The sequence below is a fragment of the Triturus cristatus genome, chromosome 1_2 (assembly GCF_964204655.1).
Source record: "Triturus cristatus chromosome 1_2, aTriCri1.1, whole genome shotgun sequence".
Classification (NCBI taxonomy): Eukaryota; Metazoa; Chordata; class Amphibia; order Caudata; family Salamandridae; genus Triturus; species Triturus cristatus.
The window spans coordinates 270495585-270517441 of record NC_140580.1 but is presented as its reverse complement, the minus strand read 5'-3'; the positions used below and the strand labels follow the sequence as shown (position 1 = coordinate 270517441).

The following is a 21857-nucleotide window of genomic DNA, read 5'->3' as shown; positions in this document are numbered from 1 at the left end:
CTCCCCTGAGATCCCACTCTGAGCTTACCCAGCTGCCTGTGTATCCTGACACCCAGGCACCTACGCCAGTGGCATGTCAGAAACATCAACACACTTGGGGTCTTTTTTTCCAATGGCAACTTTCTATCACTATTTTTTTTTTGATAAACAAGTTTTTATTATTTTAAATTGTACAACAGAAGAAACTTTCGGGCCCTTCGAACCACCACCACACAGTAATACAGCATAAAACGCACCGTAGTCCCACCCTCCCCCTGAAACCCCCCCCTTCGTCTAAACAGCCCTATCATGGTATGTTGCCCAGCCATTTCCCCCAGACTTTGCGGTATTTCTTGGGGCAACCCCGTGCCCGGTAAAGAGTTCGTTCCTGCGCCGCACACCAGTCCACCCCCGCGCCCCACTTGGCCAAGCTAGGCGGTTGCGGCTGTTTCCACGCCGCTGCAATGTCTCGTTTTGCCACCATTAAGGCCGTCATGAGGAATAGCTTCTCCGGGCGTGTGCCGTCCAGGCCGTCAGTGATGCCCAGTAGGGAATGTCTAGGATCATGTGGCACCTCCCACCCCAGGACCTCCGTAAGTTCGGACTCTATGCCCCTCCAGTACCCCTCCAGTTCCGGGCAAGACCACACCATGTGAATGAAGTCTGCCGGCTCAGAGCCACAACGGGGACAAGCCGCGTCAGTGGAGAGGCCCGCGCGGTGTAGGCGAGCCGGTGTGAGATAAGCGTTGTGCAGGTAGTAAATTTGGATAAGCCGCAATTTGGCGGAGACCGTCACCATGCGTGGGGCCATAAGGGCATCCCGCCAGTCGGCCTTGTCCAAGGGACCGACCAACCCACCCCTCCCATCGTTCCTTAAGCCCTCCAGGGATGTAGGGGTGCAGTTGATGAGGGAGCGGTAGATCCTGGAAATGCCCCCCCTCCCCAGGTTACCCATCATGACGTGAGCCTCCGGGGGGCTGTGGTCCGGCAGTCGGACGTCCAGTGGGGTGTATGTGCGTATGGCATGGCTTAGTTGAAGGTATTTATAGAATTGGGAGGAGTGGAGGGAGAAGCGCGCCTGCAGCTCTGAGTAGGAGCACATACGCCCCCCCTGCCAGACATCTCCCAGCTGGGAAATGCCGAGTAGGTCCCACGATTTAAAGCCCTCCAGCTCCGCAACCTCCCGCAACCATGTCCCATGCCACAGGGGAGTGACGTGGGTCAGCCTCCCAGTCCATCGGGTGTGGCGGAGCACCGCTCGCCAGGCCAGGAAGATTGCTTTGGTAATATCCGGGCAGGAGGCGGGGATGGAGGCGCCATACAGGCGGTCCTTAATACAGGAGAAACCCAGGTCCCCCAGTTCCACCCTGTAGGCCGGGTCGGACCATCCCCCCCAAACCAGTCATGAATGACCAGGAGGCGGGTGACCAGGTAGTAGAGGTAGAGATTGGACATGCCCAAACCCCCATCAAAGGTGGGCAGGCGGCATAACGATAGAGCCAACCGAGGCCTCCCACCACCCCAAAAAAATCTCGTCGCCATCCCGTCAAGCTCACGAAACCAAGGTCTCGGAAAGGAGAGGGGAGTGTTTTGCAGCACATACAAGAACCGGGGAAGAATCATCATTTTGTAGAGGGCCACCCTCCCCAGCGGATTGTGGGGTAGCGATTGCCATCTCGCCAGGTCCGCCTTGGCTTTCTGAACCAGGGGGGGGTCACGTTAAGTGCCCAGCTCAGTTCCGGGAGAAGGGAGACCCAGATGCCCAGATATTTAAAGGACAACCGGCGGAGGGGAATGGTATCCTGCCATTCGAAACATTCCCGGGAGGGGTGCAAAGGAACCAGAACCGATTTCCGTGAGTTTAAAGACAGACCAGATGCCCGGCCAAAGCGGCCCAAGATGTACATTGCACGGGGTCTGGAGCGCACTGGATTCCCAAGGTACAGCAGGACGTCGTCCGCATAGAGGGCGATTCCGTCAGCCTCTAGGCCAGGCCATTCCCAGCCCTGAAAGAGAGGGTCAGTTCTGATCAGGGCAGCAAGGAGCTCCATCGCAAGCGCGAAGAGAAGAGTCGACAGCGGGCATCCCTGCCGCATCCCCTGGCCGATCCGAAATGGCCTCGACAGCGCCCCGTTGACCAATACCCTGGCACGGGGGCGGGCATAGAGGACCCGCACCATCCCCAAGAACTTAGGGCCGAAACCCATGTGGGTCAGGACGTCAAACAAGTAGGCCCACCCCACCGAGTCGAAAGCTTTTTCGAAATCAGCAAGCAAGAGGACGAGGTATGGAGTCAAACGGTGGCGGTGAGCCAGGGCCACGTGGAGACGGCGTAGACAATGGCGGGTGCCCCGATCGGGCATGAAGCCACATTGGTCCGGATGGACCAGGCTCGATAAAAAGGGCCGGAGCCGTTGGGCCAGGACAGCCGCGTAGAGCTTCATGTCGGTGTTAATAAGAGTGATCGGTCGGTAAGCCGCTCTGTCAGTGGACGGCGGCATAGACTTAGGCAGAACCACAATCGTGGCCAAGTCGGCTTCCGGGGGGAAGGAGCCGTTCTTAATCGCCTCCACATAGAGATCTCGCAACCTCGGGACCAGGCTATCTTTATAGGTGGCATAGAATTCCTGAGGGAAGCCGTCGGGTCCCGGGGTCTTCCCTGCGGACGTTCGCCCTATCGCTTCCCCAATTTCTTCAAGGGAGATGGGGGCCTCCAGGCTCTCCCATTCACCCGGCCTAAGCCGGGTGAGTCGCACGTTACTAGGCGCGAGCAGAGTGGCCAGAGAAAGATCCGGTGCCCGGGCCCGGTAGAGCTGAGAATAAAACTGGGCGAAAGCTTCTGCTATCGCCACTGAGGAAGACTGGAGCACGCCGTCGGAGTCGGCAATCGCCGGAATGATGCGCGACGTCCTGGGATAGGTGGCCAGGCGATGTAGCAACGCGCCATTCTTATCGCCCCATCCATACACCCTCGCTAGCGAAGACTGCCAGAGAAGCTTGCCCGCTTCGAGTGATCACTGACGAATCTCCTCGCGAAGGAGCCGCAGCTGCCGGTTCCCAGCTGGGTCATCGAGCTCAGAGAGAGATTTCTACAGCCGCAGCGCCCGGGCCTCACAGGCGGTGAGCTGCTGCAGCTGCGCCTGGCGTTGCCGCACCACATGCGCCTTGGCTGCGCCTCTAATGGTCGCCTTGCAGGCCTCCCAAAGGGTGCCCGCCGAGGAGACCGAACCCTCGTTGGTGCAGTAGTACTGGGTAAGCTCGGTTCCCACCGCCTTACGAAGTGTCTTGTCCTGGAGGAACCAAGCGTTAAAGCGCCACAGCGGCCGGGCCGCATGAGGTGGAGGGCCCAGACTCAGGAGGACCGGAGAGTGATCCGAGATCCCCCTGGGGAGGATACGGACATCTTGCATGCCCCCTCAATCGACGGGGGGGACGAAAATTGCGTCAATACGCACGTGAGAGTGATGGGCGGCCGAGGTGTGGGTGTATTGACGTGTGTGAGGATGCCAAATCCTCCAGGCGTCGCATAGGCCCCGAGCTTCGGCCCAACCCGCCAATTGCCTCGCTCGCGCAGCGCGGGAGTCTGAAATCGGTCCCGACGAGTCCAGCTGAGGGACCGAGACGGCATTGAAATCCCCTCCAAGCACAACAGTACCTAGCGGGAAGGTCTCCAGCAGAGAGGCAGCATGAGATAAAGCCTGCGACAGTCCGGAGGGTGGCGCATAGAGCGACAGAAAGCTGATCGGCCTACCTTCGAGTGTGCCGCCAATGGCAATCCCCGTTCCATGAGGGTCGTGGGTCGCCTGTGTAAGGACAAAGGGAAGGGAGCGGCGCAGCAGGATGGCAACCCCACGGGAGCCACGGGAGAACCCAGAGTGCCACACCCAATCATACCCGTAGCGTGCCAGAAAGGGACATCTCTCACCGAGGAGGTGGGTTTCTTGAAGCATGAGCACGTCTACCCCTGCGCGCTGGGCGACTGCGGTGCGCTTGAGCCTATCCAACAGGCCGTTCACGTTCCAGGACAGGATGCGCAGCTGGGCCTTAGGGGCTAGGTCTTCCATGGAAGCGGTGGGCGCAAATCGCGGTGGAGGCGGAACAACCAGGGGGGCGCCGGGAGGGCACCGAGGGTGCGGGCGCGCAGGGAGGGGACGAGGAGCATGCAATCCCCAGGGGGATAACGAATCTCATACTGAAGGAAGCCAGTGAAGGCCGGCAGAGAGCGAGCTCTAGCGGAGCGCGTGTCAGCGTCTGTGTGGAGCCACGCAGTGGCACTCGCAGGGTGTGACAGGCCCAGTAAGAAACAAACCCAAACTAAAAAGAACACCCTCCCTAGGAGGAACAACCAACTAACACCCATCCCCGACCCCCCACCCTACACTTCGAGAAAGGAAGCATCTGTCGCCCTAACTTTAACTAACAACTACAAAGCCCCAAGCAGGAGCGCTCGGGTGTAAAGAGCGTGGTGGACCCCTCCTGAAGTACGGATGTAAGTGTTCTGTCCTAGGTTACTACATAAGAGCGGGAAACCGCTGAGTCCGAGTCTGCTGCCCCCGCAGCGGGACCAGGTCGTCGACCCCCCTGCCAATACAGAGGACGAAGAAAAGTTACATGGCGGGGCTGCGGGAGAGGTCGGAAAGGTCTATATGCGTGGGGAGGGGGGTCGGAGATGGGTCCGGCAGAGGCGATGGGCGGCGTTGAGATCCCCCAGCCGCTTGAGAGGACGTCCCGGATGAGGCGGATGAGTCTCTCGGTCCCCTCCCCGACACACTCGCGGATCGTGGCCCAGCCGCCGCCGCGCCTCGGCGCCGCCGGGATTGCGTGCGCCTCCTGCGTCGCGGTCACGGAAGCCTGGCAGTACACCCGCCCGGGCTGGCGCAAAGGTCTTTCTTCGGTGAGCCAGGTCCATGCCGCCCGGGGAGTGTAAAAAAAGAGAGTCTTGCCCTGGAAAACAACGCGGAGGCGTGCCGGGAATTGGAGTTGGTAGCTGAGGCCCATGGAACTCATCTTGTGTTTCACCTCCGTGTACGAGCGGCGTTGTTCCTGGACCTCCCGGGTGTAATCCGGGAAGATCATGATAGTGTGGTTGTTAAAGGACAAGGGGGCTTTCACCCGCGCTTCCCGCAGAATAGCGTCTCTGTCTCGGAAGTTGAGGATCCGCAAAAGGAAGGGGCGCGGGGGGGCCCCCACCGGAGGTTTGGCTGCCAACGACCGGTGCGCTCTCTCCACCACGAACCAGGTTGACAAGCTGGCCGCCGGCATCCAAGACTTGAACCACGCGTCCAGGAAGTCGTCGGTGCGGCCAGATTCGACCCCCTCCGGAAAGCCCACCAGGCGAAGGTTGTTGCGGCGGGCTCGGTTTTCGGCGTCCTCTGCCCGCCGATGCAGCTCCATGGAATGGGTCGTAAGCTCCCGGACCTGGTCTTGGAGCTGTCGGATGTCATCCTCCGCCGCCGAAATCCGCGACTCCGTCTCCGTGATGCGGGCCGTGGCGTTGCGGAGGTCCTGTCGCAAGAGTGTAACGTCCATCTTCACCTCCCCGACCATCCCCTCCAGGAACGTGCGGGAGGCGCTGATGGCCTGCAAGATGGCGGCTAGGTCTTTGTTAGGAGGTGATGCCGCCTCTCCGCCCGCACCCGTTGGGTCTGGGTTCGTAAAGCGGTCGATTTTAGTTTGGTGGGACGTGGTCGTCGGCTTGGCGCCCCTGTCCGTGCCCATGGCGGCGTCCGGGATGTATGCGCCGGTCCCTAGGCTCGGTATGGCGGACCGCCTGCCAGTCACGCCCGTCAGTCAAGCAACTGGCCGGTGCGGGGCCAGGGACCGGAGGGTCAGGAAGAGAGGAAGAACAGAGGCACGTCTGTCCCCCAGCGGGGGGAGGCCAGGAGTCCGTCAGAAACGCCACTTCCCCGCTCCAATCCGGGCCGGGCCGCCCTCTCACCTCACCACGGCCGCCCTGGCGCGACCCACTCTCGTAGACGTCGTCAATTGAGGCGCTGTCCCTGGTCCGCCGCACCACTGTCGCCCGCGCTGGGCCTGCAGGCTCGTCCCGTACAGTGGGGCCACCCCGCATTCGCCTCCGGTCCCGGATCGACAGCAGGACCCCTCTGGGGTTAGAGCCGGGACGTCACCGCCCGGCCGGCAGCTGAGTCAGGCCGTGCGAAACCCGGGGGGGAACAGAGCGCCCCCCTCTCGCCGGCGGCAACTCCCAGCCGGTGGTATAGGGTGGGGATGGGCTCCAACGTCCACAAGACCAGGTATGAGCTCCCACGCCGGCCGCCCCTGCCTGTACTCAAAAAGCGCCGTCACCCCTCGTGGTGCATCCACTCTCGAGGCCCACCAGGGGGCCGCCGCCCGGCCGTCGCCGGTGTAAGTCCCCAGCCAGGGGTGCAGAGAAGGAATGGGCGCCAGTCCCAGCAAGGCCCAATGCGGCCGCCCGCAAAGGCCTGCGCCACTCAATCCAGGCCGTCCCCGCTGCAGGGCCCCCGCAAGTCCCGGGCCTCCTCCCCGTGCCAGCTCCGGGGGCGCTCCACCGATCGTCACCCGCTACAGCGCCCTGGTGGTCCGTGGAGGACAGGGGTTCGCCTCCCCGGGTCAGCGATGGGCGGCCGGCCGCCGCCAGTCACATGGCCTTCGCCCCTCTCCGGCGCCGCGGGACTCGCGTAGCGCCCAACGCCGGCCGCAGAACCAGCCGGCTGCGTCCCTCACGTCGTCGCGGCGAAAGGGCACCAGAACTCAGCCCAGGGTACAGGAAATCGCCTGAAAGTTGCACCGAGTGTGGTGCAGCGGCCCCGCTACAGGTGGTGACCTCCGGATTGCTGCTAGGACAGCGAGACACGGATGGAGATCGGATGCGAGGGGTCGAGCATCAGGAGCCTCACATCAGTGCGGCCATCTTGATTAGCGCCACCTCCTTTCTATCACTATTTAATGATGCTATGTCATTTGTCTTTCCACAATGTGGGTCTAATCCGAGTGTATACATGCTTTATTGCCTATGATTATTTAAAACCTTTACAATTTGAAAACGGACTTAATTAAAACAAAGATTGCATGCATACTTGTTAAAAATGATATTATCTGCAATTTAAAACATACTGAGGTTGCCACGTGGGTCAGCCAGATGACTTCTATCTAGTCATTCCTCATTTTTAGAAGGACAAAGGTTAGATAAAGTGCAAATGTATTGCGACAGTCATTTTTACAGAGAAGGTGGATGATACATTGGTCCTCATTACTAACCAAGCAGTAACCTAATAAAGTGCTGGCGCAATATAAGAACATCCATGAGTGATGCCATGTGATCGTCTAGGTTGAACTCTCTGATTTTCATCAGTCAAGGATCTGTTGGTTCTATTGTTGTTGAATGCAGTTTAATGTGGCTGGTTGATTTGAACAAATAATTTAACTAGAAAAAAAAATAGCAGCTGGTTATTCTCAATGGTAGCAGCACAAAAATTAAGTGAGAGTTCAAATGCCATACTATGGCTTGTCTGGTAGCAGCATATTGCTCCTCGTTACCGACTGGGCGATGGGCTGATGAAGTGGTGGTGCGATGTAAAAACAACCATTAATAGCAACAGAGCGGTCATCAAAACAGGCACCTGCAGGTTTGCATCACTCAAGGGACTGTTTTGGTTGAACACAACTCAGTTTCTCAGATGGTTCAGAAGAGTGTAAGAGACCCAGCTGTTGGGCCTTAGCCGGCTAAGTGTGTTGATGCAATGGTGACAAACTTTGTCAGTAAGTTGTTCAGGGCTGTATTGTCGGGATTTAAAGAGCCGATGATAGCCTGTCGACATGTGCGAACTCCCAGTGTGTTCCACTCTCTACATAGTCTGGCCCTGCATTGGCTTAGCACACAAAATGTTCGAATGATTCATCGCAGTTGCCACATCCCCCGCTGGTTGTATTTGTGGTTAGGCGACTTCAGCTGGCTAGATGTTTCAGAAATGGACACTCGTCTAGCCTGAGGCCCATGAATTGTACTTTCAATGGACGGCATACGTGCAGGAAAGATATGGTGTTGGGATACCTGCCAATAACTGCCCAGGCATGCCTGCATTTGGCGAATAGTGCCTTGTCCAAATGAAGTGACCAAAGGCAAACACACTTTCTTATACTCATTTTGAAGTGTTGTTAACTGGAGTTGTAGTCCCAGAGATCTTTTACATCAAGGAGTTGCTGACAGTCTTCTAGGAACAGACTATGAGCGTGGCTGAATACAGCTGATTTCGGGCCATAGCAATGCCTCTAGGCTAACGGCCCTGGCCCTCTGTAGCTTATGACACAGGTTAAGAAGGCCACTGGCACTTGCTGTCTGTTGACTGGGGAGGCCAAGTTCAAGCCTGACCTGTGCGACAGAAAAGGATTTTGGTAGCTGAAGGACCCTCTTGTAGATCTTAACTACAAGTTTATTCAGCAGGCTGTTATCTCTGACTAATAATATTTCCCGGCCTAGGTTAAAGAAGGGGAGATTTTGGCGCTTATGACTTCTTGTAAAGGAGAGAGGCTTCGGCCCAATAACAGTTTTGCTTCTTTACTTAGCGTCATCTGAAGGGTCAGAGCTTTTGCTTCAACTTCTCGTTGCTTCACAAAACAGCATCTGGCGTCAATATAAACCCGACATACTTAATAAAATGTTCCAACATGATTCTGTTGCCGTTGTAGGACCATCCTCCGCCCTGATATTTTTTCAGCCCAAAAGTTACAACCTTAGTTAATTTCAGGTTCACTTCTAATTTATTAACAATTGTATAGATGTACAGCTGGTTAAGTCGTTGGAGGCCTACCCTTGTGTGAGTAAAAAGAGCCAGATCGCCCATACAAGTTGCTGATTCGAGCGCTACCTATTTTTGGGGAGTGGCTATTAGAAGCGTCAAGTGTCTGTGGTAGATCTACAATGAATACGTTAAAGAGCAAGGGTCTAATACACACCCCTGCTTCACTCCTCGCAATGTCATTAATTTTTCTGGATATGTGGGCACCATCTTCCAGTTTGATATATACCCATGTGTCAGAGTGTAGCTTGATTATATAACCTTCAAAAGAATCCAGGGTATTCCCCATCTGTGTAACTTGGCCCACAGGGCTCCCCCTGGTACTCAATTGAATGCGTCTTTGAAGTCGACGAAGCAGCAGTGAATCAGAGATTTTGAGGTTGTTGCTTTATTCATCAGGACAGATATTGCGGTTAAATTGGTCAACGTCACTGATTTAGCCATCAACTCTGTTTGATTGATTAGCCGACTTAGGGCCAGATGTAGGTGGCCAAATAGCGATCGGTAACGCTGAAATTAGCAGAATTTCGGCGTTAGCGATCCCCAAAAAAGCATGTGTAATGTAGGAGCAGAAACACCGAATCGCTAAATAAGGAATCGCTAAAAATAATGGAAATCAACTACCGATTCCTTATTTAGCGAATATGCCACACCGACTCGCAAAATAAGGAATCGGTAAAAAAAATTGCAAATCTATGTATAAAATCGCTATTACCGTATCCTTAAGAAATCGCTAATTAAGAGTCGCGAATTACCATGGACTCAAATCAGGTGGTAACCAGCTGCACAGCATATACACAGCCCCAGAATGCATCATCTTGAACACAATGGCGGCCCTCTACGTCATTGCAAGGCGGTTAAGGATACGAGCTGCAGCACAAAGGATATGGAGGCGACAGGAACGCGTCTACAGATTGCGCAGCACCTTATTCCAACTCACAGAGGCTGAAGTCCATGAGAGGTACAGGCTACACCCAAACACTATCATGGACCTGATACGGGACTTGCACCCATTCCTGGAGCACCAAACACTAAGGGCGCACGCAATACCTACTCATGTACAGGTACTCTGTTGCCTGCACCTCCTGGCATCTGGCAGTTACCAAGGGGTAATAGCTGCGGCAGGTGGAGTTTCACAGAGTTGCCTGTCGCGTTTTGTCAATACATTCCTGGACGCCATGTTTCAAAGGATGCCACACTACATCCAATTCCCCAGCACACAGGCAGAACTGCAGAAGACCAAGATGGACTTTTACCAGAAGGCCCAGTTCCCACGCGTCATAGGTTGCATTGACGGGACACATATACCAATCTGCCCCCCTGCTGCAACTGAGTACATCTACCTCAATCGCAAATCCACACATTCTATAAATGTACAGGTTATATGTGATGCCTCTTCCATCATCACCGACATAGTTGCAAAATTCCCAGGGAGCACGCATGATTCATACATATTCAGGAACAGTGGGATCTATACCCGTCTCGTTGCGGGTGAATTTGGAGAAGGCTACCTGCTAGGTAAATACATGTGACACGCCCTGAAGTATACACCTGTTGCTACGATTGTTGACTGTGAATAACTTACTTTCTTCTGTCACTTAGGTGACAGCGCCTATGCCGTGCGTTCTTTCATCCTGACTCCGTACCTGCACCCATGCACCCCAAGTGAAAGGCGACATAATGTTGCACATAGGTGAAACATCTTTTAGACACATATATTGACAGTTGTGTTTTATTATACAGGTGATTTGAATGATTCCAGTTAAATCAGGTTGTCTTTGAGAGTCACAAATTCAGTCTTGATAAAGATGGTATTATAAGGTTTTCCATCGAAACGCGTCAACGCCCTTTAATGGAAACACAATCCGTGAAGAGACTGGGACCACTGAGTACTTATCAACACTACAGTACCGGGTTTCAGCCATAAATATTATGAGATCATGGATGTGTGCTACTTGAATGACATATGTTTTCGTCTGTTATATGTACTTTCTTTTTAACTTGTAACATGTTTTTAATGTGAATGTTTTTTATCTTGATGTGTCTATATGTACATTAATTTGAATCAATTCCAGATGCTATTTCAGGGAACAGTATAATTGATTGTTTACACACTCAAAGACTTATGTATTTTATGATATTTTGATTATAAATATGTTTGTACTTTTTTTATCAAAAACGTTATTTACATTGTTAACCTTGGGTATACTGTTATATTTCCCATTTTATGAATGATGTGAGCTTGAACGGGTGTGAGTAAGGTGAACACTGGTACACATAGTTAATACTATTACTAGTCCTGAAGTACAGTTCAAAGGAAATTTATTTTATGATACAGATGTATTGTACCCTATTCCTTTGGTGTAAAGGGGTCCCTCTCGTTTTTTTCACAACCATATTTCTCATGCCAGTTTTCGTGACATAAGGCAGTTTTCTGAAGTAGTGTAATACCAAAGTGCCACATACTGAAAGTTTGCAACTATTATTTAATTTTAACTAACTAAAATGAAATCAAAACATGTTTGTCAACTCTCCGTGATTTTTCTTTTTATCACATCAGCTAAAGTGCAGTGCCACCATGGTGTTTAGGTTGGAATACGCAAGCCTTAGCAGTCCTGTACAGTGTATTTGGTGCTTGCTTGATTCCTATCCTGGCTGGGACTCCTTTTCTCATACATGGTCTCACAATGATAATTTTTGTGGTAAAAACAGTCCCCCTGCTGAGCCTATCTTTTAAAAGTTGGATTAATTTTTTGCTTGCTCATTTAGAGCATTTCTTCTTGGTTCTTTTTCCCCTGCCATATTCAAATTTCACTAGCTACCATCGTGGTACTGTGTACGGTGTGTGACGTATTGATTGTTCTGTGGGGTCGTGGATGGGGTGTTTCCCGACAACTACAGCTACCTCTAGTCAGACCTAAAAACTAGTGTTTAGGACGTAGCACTAGTAGTGATTAAGCTAAAACATTGAGCAATTCCCAGATGATTCAGGCTTTCCAGAGACTAATGCCGGTTCCAAAAAGTATGCAAACTGCATTGCAATAAAATCAGAATAATTAAGACCAATGTTTGGACTTCTGGAAGACCTTTGATCCCAAAAATATAGATAAATTGAGCAACGTTGAGGTGAGAGCCTGGTTAGAATACTAGCTTAGTGATTTGGAGCAAAAAAGAGTGGACCAATAGAATCCATCCATTTAGAAGAGACGGTCAAGGAGGCGTGCAAGCTAAGATGGTCGCCTGCTGGTAATTATTCAACGTGCCTGTTCATCGACTAACTGTTTTCATTGGTTATTTTGGGGCAAATCCTAATTCTCCATCCACCCTCCTCACCCATAAGTGGTGAGGAGTCTCCTTGATCCAGTTTACTGAGGTGTCTGCTATCTCTGAGGTCTAGGGGACTCCTGACTTTCTTTGAGTATCGTCTTTGCTTTCTCCCAAGAGTTTCTGTCAGGAAGGCGGCGTCTTTCCATGCAGCCCGTTTTCCTTAAAGGAAAACTAGCTGCATTTACAAGAAAAAAAATGAAACTTTTCAGTTTCATTTTTTAAGGGCAGGCAGTGGTTCCTGAGACTTAAAAACATCTTCGCACCCATTCGCAAAGGGGAAGGAGTCCCCTGTGGACCCTTTCCCATTTGTGAATGGTTTACCACTCTTTTAAAAAGGGTGGTAAACCGTGAGTGTTTTGCGACCGCAAGTGCGGTTGCAAAACAGTGGTACATGCCATTTGCACTCCCTATTAGGAAGGGAAGCCCTTGGCCCCCCCTTCCTAATAGCGAGTCGCAAACCATATTTTGCGAGTCGCTAATAGTTTAGCGAGTCACGAAATATGGTTTATACATGGGGCCGAATTCCCGTTTGTGACCGCAAAAAATGGTCGTACATCTGCCCCCTAGACCCCTCCAGCTTTTCTCGTTTTATACTGAAAGTTATATTGAAGGCATCTTAAGTCAAAACTGATTGGATTTTTGTGGAAGCTGGGACCATCGAACAACTGCTGCCAAGTTTTCTACCTCAGTGATGTACTGAATCTCTCTTAACATCCCTGAACAAACATAAGTTGATGAAACATTTAGACAGTCTCAAAGCTCTGATCCCTATAGATCTGTCAGCTGTCGTTGACATGATTTTCCATGTACCATTTTCTTTGATCGCCTTCATAGCATAGGGATTCTGGGAACAGTTTTCAAATGGGTCTTGTGATATATGCACATACGTCAGTTGATGCTAAACTTGCCATTTTCATTTGAGATGGACTCGTTTTATTTCTGGTCAGGAGGCTGCATTTTGCAAACACAGAGAATGTGAAAACTTATCTGGGCGAGATTCTTTCTGCATTTTCCCCTATCCCTTGGTTGTAGGTTATCCTCAGTACTTTCTCTTAAATCTACTATGTTTGTGCAGAAAATAGTTTATCATTTTAATGTTCTATTAATGTTTTCTTCCATGTTTTAATATACTGTTCAGAGCACTGAAGATTATAGACGACACGAATTCTAGGAATGCTAACATTCCAAAATAATTAAATGAATAACTTTCTTTGAGCCTAAGCAGTACAGGAGTTGTGCAGTGCAGAGTTTGAAGATGTGTGTGTCTTGAACCACACATACAAAAACCCCTATACTAGGTTGCACTTAGGAGGTTTAGGTCAAAAGACTATTACTCGCTCATAGTTTGTCTAGCTAAAACTTATTGCAGCCATTATATGTAATACACTGGATTTCATCTTATTGTAACCCATTTGTGATGTAACATCCAGTCAATCCCATAATTTAAAGATTGACTGCCTTATGATATAAATCATAAGATGGAGCAACACTGTATTCCAAGGAATATGTGTAATTAAGTATAAACAAATAGTTGTTCCAAAGGATTCACTCAAACCCATTTTGAAATTTCTGGTCAATTAAGTATATATATATATCTAAATTATAGAAAATAGTGGGAGAAAATCATTTGTATTCATCGAATGCCTCATTAACGTGAACTGAATCAAAATGGTGTCAGTCTACTGTGTTTATAAGTGAGTGTATTAAAAATAACAACATGCAAAGTGCTGCATAGAAATCCAGTGGTGGTATAAGGCTCTGTAGAAACATAAGAGTGACCAGTGCTAAACTGTGAAAATTGTTTGGCTGTAGAACGAATTGTTTTGAACCCTGTCACAGTTAATTTATTGAGATTGGCTTTTACCCACATGTGGTCAAAAATGTTAGTCCTAAATTTTGGTGACCCAACTTTGGAAACCCTTTTTTGAAACGGATACTCGAGTTGTTCATCAGGTCAATGACCCTGTGTCATTTGAGCAGCAGAATTGAATTAATACAAAAGTATTGTATACATGTTTACAATGAATAAAGTGCAGGCAAAAACAAGGAATAGTATAAATATCCTCCCCGTCAACCACAGTTGAATTTTGTGGTGAGATAATTGTCCCAAGGAGAAAATATAAATGGTATTATTATGATGTATTCAACGTCATTAATCACGTAATCTAGAGACCACCAGTGGAAAGGGGAGGGATAATTTCTGGCATGATGGTTCACCAACAACAGAGTAAGATAAAGAACCCAAAGTGAGTCTCTTAAATAGGCTTAGAACCTTACAGAGCACTGAAATGAATAACGAAGTTCATAGGGTAGTGAAACATTTGTACAGTACACAATTTTAAAAACAATTGTAAAATATTGTCACCTGTGGGTTGGGGAGCACAGTTTTCTGTAGGTGAAAAAAGATCGCCATCACCTAATGGGAGAGTTTGCTCTGGTTGTGTGTATCTTCAAAATCTATCAGTAGTCAAAATAATCCAACGCTAGTTAGAAGCCATTTAATGGGAGACTGGAAATAATGCAGCATTTCCTGGTCAGCCAACGGCATAGCTTCTTGGAAGGCGTTTGGGATGTGACACGCCCAACTAAGGGGTTGATTAGGATGGCAGAAGGACCACCGCTGCCGGGCCGGCGGTGGCGGTCCTTCCGTAATCGCACAGGATTTACCCACCACCCAATTAGAATGGCGGTGGTTCCCGCGGCAGAGGGATAGTCCGGCTGCCGCTTTTCCGCCGGTAGCAATCATCATGATTGTTCGGCGGACGGTCAGCATGCTAACAATGGCGGCAAAGCCAAACAGGCTCCGTCGGCACAATTATGATAAAGGCGGTAGCCAGCCTTTCCGCGGCGGTTGACCCGCCATTGGAAGATTGGCAGAGAATGTCTTCCGGGGCCCGTTGCGGGCCCTCCTTGTGTTGGGGGAGAGGTGTGGGTGCACTCGGGGGGTACCCATGGTACCCTCCTACATTTCACTGCACCAAGTGGCAGGCACAGTTTAGTGCCTGCCACGTAGTGCTGTGAAATGTACAACATGCTCTTTTTAACATCGCGGCGGTGCTGCTGTCAGCAGCCACCGCCGCAAGTTAAGGGTGCGGAATCCGACGGCAGCGGTTCCATCATAATTGGATGGGCGGGTCTGCCGTACGCATGGCGGTCAGACCCAATTACCGCTACGGTGGCGGGTGGATCAAATCCGCCCACCATCCTAATGAGCCCCTAAATGCGTTCTTGGCTTGGTAGTTGGGTCTGGGGGTTCCGAGTTGGGTCTGCTATGTTTGTTTTGTTTTTTCTTGTTCTCATTTCACTGAGATGTTTTAACTTATTCATTTCTGGACCAAGAACTTAAATATAAATATAGTGACTGGTTTACCAAAAGGTAGTATATCTGCACCCATATAAGTATCTATTGAATGGGTGCAAAGATTTTGGAATTCACAAACTTTTGAAGTACTAGGCTTGGAAAACTGCGCCATTCTCGGGTTGCAGGTAGACTACTTGCAATCAGACACTCAAAAGGCAATGTGATGAGTGCTTGGAAATAGTCTAACCACTGTCAAGTGCTTGTGGTAGTAATCTAACTAGGCCTGTGTGAATTGTTAATGGCCCCCTGTAACTTCAGCAATTTTGTTTTACTTGTTACACGAAATTTCAAAAATGTATTTATTATGCCACTTTGCAGAATTATCAGCCATTCGCAGTAAAATAAAAATTAGAAATGGTGCAATTCACAATAAACATTTACAGTTAGAGCACAAGAACAATAAAATGCAAGTGGCTGATGTTCGTCCTGCTGTTTAAATGCATCCTTGCAGCAAAAAATGACGTGAGGATGCATAAAATATTGTGCACAATGATTTCGCGTAATTTTTCTGTAATTTCACGTAATCATACAGAAACGAATCACGCACACCCCTAATTCCAACCCATTACTTTTTGTCCTCTATGCCACTTTAGACAGAGGCACGGCTAATATAAAACAGTACTGACCATGTGAATCATGTGAACAGTCCATTCTGAACTAGTGTCATCTAAACCCTCCACCCTGTGGCCCATTGCTTATTTACTTGGGATATTTGAGATATGCACACCCGAATCTCACTGATTAAGCTACGCACCTGAGGTGAGAAACAGTGGGCACTTAGCTTGAGTGAATCCTTAAATTATTGTTCATACAGAAGCAGCTCTGATGTGTGTGTGTGTGTGTGTGTGTGTATATATATATATGTGCTCTTTTTCGGCGTTACGTCTTCACAACACCTCATGCAGTGGCACAATCGAGAAAAGCAGCATTCAAGAGGCAAGTTCTCTGTTTTGATTCCCATTGTCTTTCCATGTGCGAAAGCAGTACACAGTTTTATGGGAAAATTATTTTTCTCTGACCGACGCGTTTCAGCTGACGCCTTCCACTGGGTCTAACCAGGCTACGTGGTGCGAATCATATATATATATATATATATATATATATATATATATATATATATAACGTTCTGAGTTCAAACGCAAATGGAGGTGGTACTTTTTAAATGACCTCAAATACTGTTTAATGTCGAGAATAGCGTAGCTTTTTGTACATCACAAATGTCATTGACTTACATGATGATTTATATGTATGACAGTTCCTTGATGCGGTTCAAAATGAGAGTTTAAAACGTTCACTCTTTCGCATTCATATGCCCTATGTATTTTATGTATCTGCAAAAGATTCAAGTTGTTTTGTTTTTTCTTTCTTTCTAGGGAGGAGAGTGAAAGTGTGCTAACACTCAAAGGCTTAACTCCTACTGGAATGTTACCTAGTGGAGTGCTGGCTGGAGGACGACAGACTCTGCAAAGTGGTAATAATGCTATGCAACTTGTTGTGCCTCAGATGGACTGCGGCATATATCATTCTTTGTTTAGCGCTGCACCTAAGACATGCTGGGAGGGTTTAACCCTTTTCAGTCATTGCCTCAGTGTAATGTAAACATGCTTCAGTTTGGCATTGGAAAATATTCACCCTGTTTGGGTGTAGAACCAAACTGGATAGAAAATTAAATCCACTCTGCATACATTGCATCTTTTCCAAACAATGCATACCTTCATAAAAGAATAAGTGGGTTCATTTTGGGTTGCAGCATAATAACCAGTCATTGGTAATCATGGTTCATCCCTCGGTTCCGTATGCGAAGGTATGTGAATTAAACACGTTTTCGAACACATTTGAGTTTAGTGAAATGGACCGCCTGCTTTTCTGTCTATGTATTTATGACACTTTTAATTATCCTTTTCTATGTATCATAGTAAACAATACACAAACGTTTTATGTACAGTTTAGCATCCCTAAGTTATTTTTATAAACACTTGTTTATTTCCTCTGTAGTTGTAGCTGTTTTTAATGTGTCTTTTTAGAAATAGCTGTCTGTCTGTATTAGTATGTTAAAATTAAACCACTTTCCCAGACACTGATGTCTGTCTTTTGTTGTTAAAGTAGCTACAACCCAGTTTGTGAGGTGTGCTCAGTTTGTTTTAGCACTTTGTCTGTGCGATGGATGTTTAGATGAACAGCAGTTGGCAAGAAAACAAGTCCCAAAAAAGTGCGACTTTAATAGACCATAGATATCTGATAGGTATGTGAGGACTTTTTTTTAACTTGGTCAACTGAACAATCAGCTATTACCCACGCATCGCCGAATACGGAGTCTTCTCTCTCTCCATCTTGTAAATTCCTAAATATATCGGATGTTAACGATTTTTATTGTGAGGTTAACTTGAGGCCTTGCCAGTAGCGAACGTGCGTAATGCAAAAAAACCCAAAAAACATTCCAAATACATTTTATCCTAATGAGATTGCCGTTTCAGTTCCTAATTTAAATTGAAACACATGCATTTTAAAGAAGGCCGCTTTTTGCACAGGTCGAGAGAAATCATGTCTAATTTTGCTGTGCTTGAAGGTTGCTATCTGAACCAATGTTATAGTTATTTTTTTCGTGCACTATATATTTTAATGTAAGTGCGAGTTTCTAATCTCCCTATAAACGGACAGTTTATTTTCTTATTTCTCTGAGTTCTATCGTCATAATGCATCTGGAATAAAACAATCTTTGGCAAGGCTAATAGATGGCCTCGAATATATTGGTTTTAACAATGATTTTTGTTTTTTGGTACGTGGCCACCAAAAATATGCCTATATTTGTCGTGGCCATCTTTAAATGGAATTTGTACAAAGAACATAAAATGCATTCAAAGATGACATTCACAGATGCATGCACATCCACGGCGGCTATATTTGAAAGCATTTTATTTTTACCAATCCCATTCAAAGATGGCCACCGTGGGCACACGCACATCAATGGCACCCTTCTGTGAAAGCATTTTTTTCCTAATCCCATTAAAAAATAGCCGCTGTGGATGCATGAGCATTCACAGTTTTCATCTTTGAATGGAATTGGTATGCGCTCTTGGGGGCCCACATCTTGATTTGAATTTAGGTTTTACAAAGTTCGTGATTACCAGAAGTAGTGAAATTTTGAAATACCTACCCAGTCTTGCCACCATCTGCTATTAGAGGCTTTTATCTCCCCTCATCAAGAACTTGCACATTGAAGATGGGATTGCCCTTGGCTCTGCTGTGTACCTGGGGTTACATCTTAGCCCATTTTTCAATTTCATTTGCAGGAGACGCAAGCGCAATCCCGTGCTGCACTCTTTCCATGGTTAGGTTGCGTTCTCTGGCAGCTCACTAACTCTCACCATTGTCGGGGGAAGTTGCTAAATGGTCAATATGCCTGTTTCAGGCACCTACAAAGTTGCCCATACCATCGTTGGTGGTTGAATCAGCTGTACTCAGCCTAAGACACTTGGATAGCGTTGTGACATCCAGGTGAGCCACATAGAGGCTAAATTGTCAGGGGCAGCTGCCCATTTCGTGCTCCCGATTCAACCAGTTCCGCTTTCAATCCACTACATTTGTCCGGACTGCTTGCCAATGTTAAGCAATGGATGGGAAGATCGTAGGGGAAGAGTGAGCAAGAAGTGAGAGCAGAGGCAAGAGCAAAAAGCGAGGCTGGACCAGGTATTGTTGGAGTGAGGAAGCAAATTCCGCTGACCTTCAGTCATTTGGACCAATTCACTAAGCCATTTGCATGTGCATGTTCATTGTGTACTTATAAATGGGTATATCCATAGGTCCCGTTACTTGAGGATGCTTTAATATTGCACATGGATTAATCCTATTCCGGGATTGCGTTGTGGGCCTTCCAGTGAGGCTATGGCCTGGAAGGTTTGAGAACACCTACAGAGTCTTGAAACACAACTTGTTTCTGACTCATTCTGATCCTGGTAATAGTAGGAGATTTACGCCAGACAGGAGCAGTTTTTTTGTGTGGGATTATTTTAACTCTTTCCAAATTATTGGGGCTAAGAAAAGGGGTTTCGTCACAGCCACACATACTTTCCCTTTAGAATATAAAAGGTGGAGGGAATCGGTGGCACCACTATGAATACCTGTATCCAGGTACAATTGTAATTTATACACAGGTTTACATGCAGAAAGTCCTTTTCATAATTGGATGAGGAATGGGAATTTGCCTAGGTCTAGTACAGGTAACTTACAATTCTATTAAGGACACGGAGGCGAGGATTATGCCTTCTTCTTTTCTTTTATTTCTACAGCAGCAAATTTTAAATACAACCAAAAACTACTACTCTCATGAACACCCGGGAGTAGGACAAACAATTTCACAATAGTCCTTAAGCACTGTCCATTATCCAGCCTCCACTTGGTCCCCCCTCAGTGCTTCCTCTTCCTTCGAGCGAACAGCCGCTTTTAGAACGTCACGCATTCTGCTTGGACCCATCGTTCCCTGCAAAAACAGGCAGTGTCAGAACCAAGTCCAAAACATCAGGCAACAGAGGCAACGCTGAAGAGACATTGCGGAGCCATGGAAAGTTCTATGCAATTTATGACCATAACTTCAAACAATATAATGATCAACATTTCAATAAATCCCAAAGAGCAGTACTTACTCCAGAACGGGGAGGGTCCGCTTAGATAATCCTCACCTCCGTGTCCTTAATAGAATTGGAGCTTACCTGAACTAGAGCTAGGCAAATTCCTATTCTATGTTGGGACCGGAGGTTCAGATTATGCTGGTTCAAAGCTTATCCACTACCAGTTGAGCAACCTCCAACACTGGCTTAAAGTAGAACCTTTTAAAGGTCGAATCCGAGGACCAGTCGGCCACACGCATCAGATCTTCTAAACGTGCCCCGAGTGGAAACGCTTTAGAGGCCTTAGCACCTCACGCTGGGCACCAAACATCCTGGTGTCAATCTCCGCCTCCTGCATCACCCAACGCACCCATCTGGCTATAGTTGGTGAAGAAACTGCCTTTTATGGCTTTCGGACTGCAATAAGGAAGTCTTTCACCCGGAGGGCAGCCTTCCTCAGTCAACTTTTCATAGGCCCGGAGGCATTGCATCACACAAAGCTTTGAAGATTATCGAAATGCCGGGTAAGAGTTCACCCCGGTATGACATTTAGTTCTTCTACTTACCGTGAAAGAGACCCCATCCGGGGAAAAGATTCTGGCTGAGACGTCAAGGACTCGTACATCAGACACCCGTCTGCAAGAAATCAGGCATAAGAGAGTCACTAACTTAGCCGAGAGCTCCTTGCGTGACAAAAACCTATTCGGTTGTCAGGAAAGAAAATTTCAACACTTAATTCACGTCCCACAATGCGGAATAGCGCGGTTCTGTTGGAAGGGAAAGGCGAATGCCTCTCAGAAGTCTGCACACGAACAGGTGTTTCCCCACTGGGGATTCCTGAATGGGGGTATGACCCCCTGATATCGCTGAGCAGAAAGTTTTAATAGACCGGTAAGCCAAACCTTCTTCCGCACGACTGGCCAAGAAATTGAGAATATGGACCACATCTGCAACCACGGGATCGACACCCGGTTGCAAACACCAACGGCGCCATCTGTTCCAGGCGGAATGGTACCTCTTTGTTGTACTGTCTGCCCAAGCCTTAGATAGCAAGGACTCAGCATGTCCCGAAAGGCCCGGGAGCGACCAGCGATGCCTGAGATCTGCCAGGCCATCAGCTGCAGCGACCCCTCCACCACCAGGTGGTGGGCATTGACGTCTGGATCCAGAAGAATGTGATAAAAGTGGGGGAGTCGGATTGGAGAATCCCAGGAAAGTTCCAGTAGAACTGGAAACCACACTTGAGACCATCAAAGTGGGGTGACTAACACCACCTCTACCTGCTGGCGGCGAACATTAGTGGACACTTGCGTGATCGTGGAAAAGGGAGGGAACGCATAGCCCTGCTCCCGCTGCCAATCCTGAAGGAACGCATCCGTCGCCTCCGCTAACGGATCTGTCCTCCAACTGAAAAAACCTTGGTAACTGATGATCCTGCCATGATGCAAAAAGATCTACTATGAAAGGTCCCCACCTCTCCACTAACTGGGAGAATACAAGGAGGTCCAGTTTCCAAATGCTGGCATCCAGCAGATGACGAGTGTCAGTCCGCCACCTCGTTTACTCGACCTGGAAGATATTCCGCTGTAACGGTCACCTGACTGCCCAGGCAAAAATTCCAAAAGTCCTTGCCGAGATTCGCCAGAGCGCGGAACCGGGTGCCTCCCAGGTGGTTGATATACCGTACTGCCGAAATGTTGAACATTTTGAGAACACAGGACTGCACCCTGTCCTTCGTCCAGCATTGCACCGCGAACGAACCCACCAGTAACTCGAGACAGTTGATGTGCAACAACTGCTCTTGTACTG

General features: G+C 48.6%; 1 protein-coding gene across 10 annotated transcripts in view; it reads left to right on the top strand.

Moving 5' to 3' along the window:
• The window catches only part of PPP3CB (protein phosphatase 3 catalytic subunit beta), a 926247-nt gene that overhangs the window by 820691 nt on the left and 83699 nt on the right, over positions 1 to 21857 (top strand). For all 10 annotated transcript variants that reach the window (XM_085603650.1, XM_085603649.1, XM_085603651.1 and 7 more), the window contains one exon: positions 16818 to 16915. In XM_085603650.1, the coding sequence (XP_085459776.1) occupies positions 16818 to 16915 (98 nt within the window). The remainder of the gene's footprint in view (positions 1 to 16817; positions 16916 to 21857) is intronic.